Source organism: Quercus lobata, chromosome 11 (genome assembly GCF_001633185.2).
Source record: "Quercus lobata isolate SW786 chromosome 11, ValleyOak3.0 Primary Assembly, whole genome shotgun sequence".
Taxonomy (NCBI): Eukaryota; Viridiplantae; Streptophyta; class Magnoliopsida; order Fagales; family Fagaceae; genus Quercus; species Quercus lobata.
In genome coordinates, this window is record NC_044914.1 from 52,267,476 (window position 1) to 52,276,066 (window position 8,591).

Sequence of the window (8,591 nt, forward strand, 5' to 3'; positions counted from 1 at the left end):
GTCTCTGCCTCAACATTGCTCATATCATGACAAGAACCTTCTTCGGAAAAGGATGAAGGACAAGGAAGAAGAATTGAAGGAGAAGGAAGAAGAATTGAAGGAGAAGGAAATAGTAAGGAAGAAATCAATGAAGAAGATGGAGGAGATGAAGGAGGAAGATGGAGGACATGAGTAAAGAAGGAGGAGAAGAAGAGAGAAGGGACGAAAAGAAAGAAAAGGAGCAAAAGAGGGAAAAGGGAAGGCACCAGGACGGAACTGGTGCTGGGAAGACTATAAGAGGAAAGCGGAGGAGGGCACCAAGGAGCAAAAGAGGGAGAAGCAGAAACACTTAGCCCCTACCTCAGCCCTGACTCCTAACACGTTGGTGCCATATTAGGTATGCTCATGAGGAGCCGGGTGGTGCTGGTCTTGGTTGTTCTCGACTCAGTCGCGCCGAGAGTTCGACACGACGAGTCCCTGCTTCGGATTTTGGCTGAAAGAGAGGCGAGACAGATCTTAAGTCTGCGCCACCCTTGCCCTGATCGAGCCATTTCAAGCTTTATCAGAATATGGTGTCTAGAGGAGGGGCATGATTTCTTCATCATTTGGTGCGATCTCAGAAGAATAGAAGGGAGTTAGTACGAAAGTGATGGCCTCCTGCTTGCCTTCTTATAGGAAGAGCAGAACGGATGGCATTAAATGCATTCAACCTCCCCAAAGAATCTGAAGAAAAAAGAGGCGTCCGTTCCACTTCTCCACCTTATCAAATGAGCCGCTGGACATAAATGAGCCTCATTAAGGGGAATTCATTAAGGGCGCGTCTGGGACATCCAAGCGGCAGGAGCAGATTCCGAGCGGATTAAAAGGAATCCCTCAAAAACCGCCTGACTTCCTGAGAAACAGCTCACATAAATGCGGGATTAAGCTAAATGGGCCATATTAAGGGCCCGGGTTTGCCAAAACCCTCCTTTCCAATCCGGAATTCGGATAGAAGGGTTTTGAGGGGCTATTGTGGGGCCCAGCAATTCGTGGACCAGGCCCATTTGCCCTTAGAAAGTCCGAGGGCCCAATCCGAGGAGAACTGTGGCCCAAGCTCCATGACGCCGAGCACGGACCAATTTTTGGGAGGCAGCCGAGGACAGTCTAGTCCTCGGCAGGCCCATAATCCGTCCAGAATAAAGGGATAAATTCGTAAGGAAATCCAAAATACCTTGGGGCGATTACCCTAAATACCCTTCTGGATAAGGCCCAATGCCTGGCAGAACCGTACTCTACAGCTTTATCAAGTCATCCCCAACAATTCCGGGATTAGACTGATGGGACCAATGTCAGTATTTGTAAAGACTGACCCTACACGTGGACGAAGGACATCGAACGCACACTAGTATAAAAGAAGAAGTAAGTGAATCTAGCAGGGGAGAAAAAGGAAAAAAGGAGACTTCATGAGGAAGATCGCTGGAACGATCCATGCACAGAACAGAGAAAGTCCTCCGTTGGACAGCCGGAAAGGACCACAAGGGTCCTCGGATCAAGTCCGAGGATCCCATTCTCAGAGGTGGCAGTATGGCGGGGCTTTAAACGTTTAGGCCCAGTCCATTTTCCACAGGGATCTTTCTGAAATCCAGACCGGACCATCCCCCCGTGACCAAGCCCAAGCTTTTCAAGCCCACTCTCTACAAATCGTATTGTGAGGGATCTCTCCCGCGTGAACCCGAAAATGTCACTAGGCCGCGCAGGAATCGTGTCCTTACAATAGGATTACAAAGACATCTGAAATAAAACCTGTCACAATTTAATTTTTTTTTTTATAAAAGATTCTAATTGAGAATACATTCACCTGAAATAAAACCTGTCACAATTTTTTTTTTTTATAAAAGTTTCTAATTGAGAATATTTTTACTTGAAATAAAACCTATCACATTTTTTTTATAAGAGTTTCTAATTGAGAATACATTCACCTGAAATAAAACCTATCACAATTTTTTTTTTTTTTAATATTTTCTAATTGAGAATACATTCACCTAAAACAAAACCTATCACAATTCAATTTACAAAATGATCATACGATTGACCATACATCTTGAAATAAAATTTGTCACAATTCTTTTGGGAAATTTCTAATTGAGAATACCTTCATCTAGAATAAAATCTATCATAGTTCAATATACAAAAAAGAGGACCATATGTTGGGAATACAAAAAAGAAGATGGTTCTATCCACCACAATTTAAATATTATATAACCAAAAATATTAGCTTCCCAATCCATTCTCCAAAACAAACACTATCCCCACCTATCCCAAAACCCATCAAATCTCAAATTAGTTTGGTATCAAAGCTTTTGTCTTGCATCAGATGCCTAAATTCACAAAATGGCAAAGGAGGAGAGTCAAGCACCTATAAGAAAAAAAAAAAAAAAAAAAAAAAAAAAAAATTCATAAAATGCTTGACTGACTTCGTTCCTAATACAACTCGCCTTCCTTTGCATGACCTGTAGATATACTTAGGTTGCGGAAAAAAAAATTAACTGGTATTAAATACTTAGAAAAACCATGAACTATTTATCTCTAAATAACAAACCAGTAAAAAAAACTCAAAAACAATAAGGATATAAATATATAATATAGTAAACTTTGAACCAACCATCATACATAATCAACACAAATGGAAGTGAAAAAACCACTTAATATCAATGCCTAATAAAGTCACTAAGATTCATGTATAGTACACTGGCATCAACTTCACCTGCAGATGAGCCCCACATCAACTTCACCTGCAATTAGCACGTCTAGTCATCCAGTATGAGAAGGCTAAAAAAATTATGTCTACAATTGTTGATCACTTTTTAAAAAGTCAGATTTTGTCATGCATCATATGCCTAAATTCACAAAATTCCTGCAATTAGAACTTATACTCCTGGAACTTATACATTTCAACAAATACTCCTGGAACTAAATTAGAACTTATAAGAACTACAATCCTCCAAGAACTACAATCAGATTTATTTACAGGTTGAACCCTAACACTTAGGAATCTAATCAAAACCCAACAAGATACCAAAATACAACCCCAAAAAAAAAAAAAAAAAAAAAACCATAAATAATTCATGAGGCTCCAAAAAAAACCCATAAACCCAAAAAAACCCATTAATAATTCGAAATCCAAATTGGGGAAAAGGGCAAATCATGAAAAACAAACCTTTTGGATCGTGGCTCACAGCGGCTCTGGTATGTTTTCAAGCTCCACGCACAGCTTTGGCGACCTGTGTGGTAGTGAGCTTCGGTGTGTGGTGTGGTGGAGGTTCGGGCAAGCAAAGGATGGAAGAGGGAGTTTTCAGAATTCTGAGGAAGCAGATGAAGTATGAGTGATAAGTACAAAAGGGTGACGTGACAAAATTCTATTGGGTGGCGAAAAACACTGGTTTTACGCCACAACCTGACCCAATGTTTTCTCTTCTAAAATATACTTGGTGTGAGTTTGGATAGCAAACGCGGCTGGCATTTGCATTTTTCCCTAAGTCCCGTGCACTATTCATGGGACCCGCAAGTACAGAATTCAGCAAAAAAAACTTTAAAACTAGGTCTCACGGGCACTATTCATAGTTTAAAAATTATTTTGCTATAGTGTTTTCAGTAATAAGTTTTCAATTTTCAGCAATAAGTGGTATCAAAACAGACCCTTGGTCTATTTGGTACTTTATTTATAGGCTGTATTAGATGTAAGCTTAAATCACGGTACATAGAATGTAGTTAAGTGTACTTTAGTGCACTGCTATTCTACCACAGATTGATTATGATACACTAAACCGTATTCTCTCATCCAGGTTATTGATTCTCCTTTTTTTTTTAGTGTAGCATATTTCTTAGTCTATCTGTTTACTTTCTTTCTAGTGCTAGAAAATGTTTTTCTTGTCTCTATTGTTATTGTTTATCAGGTGGTTGGCTAAAACTAATATTTTATTTTTCTTCTTTGTTCTTTTTCTCTTTATTCTGAATGTAGTATATATTTTTTATATTATTATTTTTAAATTTTGGGTAATGAACTTATTGACTATGCGTTTTAGTTTAGTATTTGGCTTTTTAAAAAATATAAAAAAATTAAAAATCCTAAATCCCTTTATATGCTCATTATAATAAAAAAAGAAAAAAAGAAAAAAAGAAAAAGAAAGGATAATAGTGTTTCATGTTGATTCATGCCTGTGGTTCAGCTCACTGGCCTTGTAAAATATACTTGATTTATTTGGTACTTTATTTGTAAGTTGTATTGGATGCATGCTTATGTGATCCTCTCAGAGTTTTAATGCTTGAGAATTAACTAATGGTGTAGGAAAAAGATAGCTGCCAATTATGACCTTATTAATGTTGGGAAAAAAAAGGCACCTATAGAAATGATTTTATGTGTATGTTGGGTTTTGAATCTTTTGATTTTACAATGCCATCAGATATAGGGTCTTTTGGATCATATACTTTCTGCCAATAGCCCTTGGGGGCTCTAAAAATGACCATTGTTATTATGATTTTTCCCCTTTTCACTTGATTGTTATGGTCAACCGGCCTCGGATGAAAGAAGATATATGGTCAACATTAAGAAAAGTAGTGAATGAAGCTGTTGAAATTTGTTATACTGAAAACTTAAACCTTTTCATTTCTTCTTTATTGTGGTCTTTGTTCAGCTAATTATTGTAAGGGCGATTGTTTGAAAGAACATGGAATTTTCTGGTTATATCTGATATTGATTTTTTTTTTTGAACTTCGGCTATTGAATGAATGTACAGGGGCCGTCTTTTGGTAAGGCAACCCGTTCATGACAACCCATGGGACATCAAAGATGTTAGAGGTGTCATTGGTGTTCATGGCTTCCATTCCAGTTTCTGTGATCTGTCTAACGAAAGGGGGCTTGTCTCTTAATATGGTTACAACTTCTTTTTTCTTGGTTATTGTAAGCTTCAAGTTCATATTATTTAGCTATCATGGGTTGGTTAACATTGCTTCCGTTATTTATTTCTGCAGTTGTGTCTACAACAATGATCGTAAAACCTGAACCCGTGAATAATTTTATATTAGCTAACCAGGATATAAAGAGCATTTAAGTGCATTGACTTGGTAAAGGTAAGAATCGGCTAAACGTTGTGCAAAAGATTCCAGGTTTAGTTTTTAATCCAAAATTTCAATCTTTTTGTTCATGTACAGGCTAAGAGAATGCTGAAAATTTTGCAGGATTAAGACAACGCACCAAAGCATAGAACATAAAATAATTGGCCTGAGTGATTCTCGATGCAAGGACCAGTTGTATGTGCTTTGTACCAAAAATATTTCCCCATCCTAATGTCCTCAGCCTATTACTACTTGAGAGTTGAGACAAAACCAAAACCAAACCCTTCTACTCTTCTTTTATCATTTATATATATATAAAACCAAAACCAAACCCTATCATTGTATCAGAATTCCTTGATGGAAGGGCAATTCTATATATCACTCAAATGCCCATTGGTTCTCCTTCCGAACCTCTGCTTCTTCTTCTGGAGTGTAATCATTCTTGATGTGGAATGTCTCGCGAATCTCTTCTGGAGTCTTTCCCTTCATCATGTCTGCCACAGTCTTGCAAGTCAAGTCCAACAGCCCCTTAATGTTCAAATAGTTGGCCGCCTAAAAATTTTGGAACAATAGGAACACCAATCCTCCAAGTAAGACAATGAATACAAATTTAGAGAAAATTATAATAATGTCTTATAAACGAGTGAACGTAAATGAAACTGGTCAATACAACGTCCTACTAAGGGCATGCACACCACAAATACCAAAAGTTGCTAAAGCAAAACCTGCATCACAGCATAAAAAATACAAGAAATTCTAGGTTATAATCCTATAGTAGCCATTTTTATAAAACCAGGCATCATACATTGCTTGCTCAGTTTTTTACGACATGGATGCATGACTACATAGCAAGTAGCAATGACAGTAAAGTGTAATCAGTTTAGCTTCAAGGTTCTAAGTACAATTTGTCAACAATCAAGAGCTGAGAGAACATATTTTCTCATCATAAAACTAAATTCCTTTGATACCCAAGAAGTAATCATACATATTAAAAGTTTAAAACCAAAAGCAAATAGCACTGATATCACTATCAAACTGCTACCCATTGTAGCAAACAATCTTTTGGATTTAAAATGACATCTAGGAACAACAATTTACAGAACTTCTACCTCTCAATCAATGTTCATTTGATTCACTATTTATAACAAAATAACCATGAGCTGAACAATACCTAAACCAACAAACCCAACTATATTGAATCTCCACAACCAAGCAAACAATTCATGAAACAACCATAACACAACAAAATCATTTACAACAGGACTGACAACATAATCCCATAACATATATATGCAGAACACAACTTAATAACATAGAAAAAAGATGGAAGAGGTAGAGGCAGAGCTCAAGATAATCAACATATCAACAAACAGAACATTCACCATTTTAACTTGTTTTCTCAGCATCAAAACACATTATTAGTGATTTAAAAAAAAAAGAAAAAGAATTATTACTATAGTAAAAAAAAATATCCATTCAATGCATAACCCCACAAAAAAAGACACATACTAATCAAAGAAAAACAGTAAAAAAAATGAAGGGCAATATATCAATCAGCCCATTGAAAACCCAAAAAAAAAAACCCTTTTCATTTGAAAAGTATAACATAACAGGACTCAAATTTCCTGTCTTTTTCTATTTCACCCTCCTGTTTTCTCAGCATCCAAACAGAGATCCGGAACAAAAATCCTTTTTTTTTAAAAAAAAAACAACAACAAGAACAAAAATTGCTTAACAAGCCCAAGGACTAAAGCATAATGAAGGGCAAAAGAAAAATTCTGCTCATTGAAAACCCCAAAACAAAAAACTAAACATAACTGTACTCAAAGTTCCAATCTTTTTTTCTTCCTTGCTGATAGGTAAAAGAGCTAGTAATGGGTAAAGTTCCAATCTTTTTTCCTTGTCACCCTCTTGTTTTCTCAAGATCCAAACAGAAACTCAAGAAAGAAACTTTTAAAAAATATATATTAAACTATTAACAAACCAAAAAAAATTCACAACACAAACAATCAATGAAAGCAGTAAAATAAAGCAGAAAGAATCGCCAAAAGGGTACTTTGAAAAAGGAACGAAAGGTGTAGTACGGACCAGAATGAGGTCGAAGAGAGTGTTCTGATCAACCTTGACGAACTCAGTGTCCCATTCAGCGAGTGGGTCGGTGGTACTGTTGGAAGTGTAAGGGGTCACAGAGGGCTCAGACTCGCCAGCAGCCTCTTTGTGCTTCTTGCAGTACTCGATGACCCGTGAAAGAATGCCACTCGTGACGTTTGGTAATGGTATCTCATTGTCGGCGCAGCCATCTTCGATTATGTGCTTTATGGTCTGTGACTCCGTAGCCACGCTCTCGTCCACCTCAAAGGACTCGCCGTCTGAGCTTTTCAGGATCACCTTCTTCGTGTTCTCCTTCTCCTTGTTACTCACCACCACGCTTGTTGAAGACGACGCCATTGTTGTTTTCACAGAGAGAGAGAGAGAGAGAGCTAGAGAGCTGTAGTACTGGGATGAGAAGGTGAAAGAGTGAAGGACAGTATTTATAAAGGAGGCGTGGGGCTTAAGAAACTGAGGCGGCGTGGTTTTTGTGTTGTGTACTTTATCCTTTCCTTTTTTTTTCTGAGAAAGCTGTTGTGAACTTTTTTTTTTTTTTTTTGGGCTACAGAAGGCTGTTGCGAACTTAATAGTTAAGTTAGTACTCCACTAATCCTTTGTCCTCTTGTGTGTGCGCGCGCGCGCGCGCGTGTGTAGGATAGGGTTTTTAAAAATTGTATTATTTTAAGGGTTCTCAGGTGAGTTTGGTTTTGCATATTGAAAAAGTTGTGCTTTTTAAAAGTGCAGCATGAGATTGAGTTTGTTTGTTTTTTTTTTTTTTTTTAAGCAAAGCATTTAGTAAAAACAGTTAAAAAGTGTTTTTTGAAAAAACTGAGTATTTGGTAACACTTATCAAAATTGTTGTTTGAAGTATAAATTAATAAAACTGACAAAATAATTTCACAACATTTTACAATAACTTTTTTTTTTTGGAGAAATAAACACACACATAATAGAGAGAGAAAGAAGATTTCAAAATAATTTTATAACAAATTTTAGATTGCAAGTTGTTATTGGTGGGTAAAAAATTTATGTTAGTTGTAGCCCAAATTAAAATTAATAATAATTTACCACCTAAAATTTCTAGAAAAAATATTGTGAAGGTTACATTACTCAAATATAATTATTCTATTTTTTAATATATTTATTCACACCCCTTACCCAACACATTTCCCCCCTTTTTTTGTGTTTTTTTTCCTTCTGTTTTTCTTTCAACCGCAAGTAGGGATGTGCAACAAACCCACCAAAATCCATTCGACCCGACCCAACCCATCGAGTTGGGTCATTTTTTAGGGGCGGTGGGTTGGGTTAGGTCATTAATTTTTTTTAACAGTGGGTTAGGTTGGGTTTGGGTCATGAGATTTACAAACCCGCCTAATCCAACCTAACCCACCTATATTTAATATATATATATATATAGAGATATATATATATAT

General features: G+C 36.7%; 1 protein-coding gene across 1 annotated transcript; it reads right to left on the bottom strand.

Annotated features, from left to right (window-relative positions):
- Window positions 1-5,114: 5,114 nt before the first annotated feature.
- Window positions 5,115-7,646, bottom strand: LOC115967764 (SKP1-like protein 1A). Its single transcript, XM_031086899.1, has 2 exons — window positions 7,159-7,646; window positions 5,115-5,622 (listed from the first exon to the last, which is right to left on the bottom strand). Exons 1-2 carry the CDS (start codon window positions 7,516-7,518, stop codon window positions 5,449-5,451), a joined length of 534 nt encoding a protein of 177 aa, XP_030942759.1. The 5' UTR covers window positions 7,519-7,646; the 3' UTR covers window positions 5,115-5,448.
- Between the last annotated feature and the right edge of the window lie 945 nt (window positions 7,647-8,591).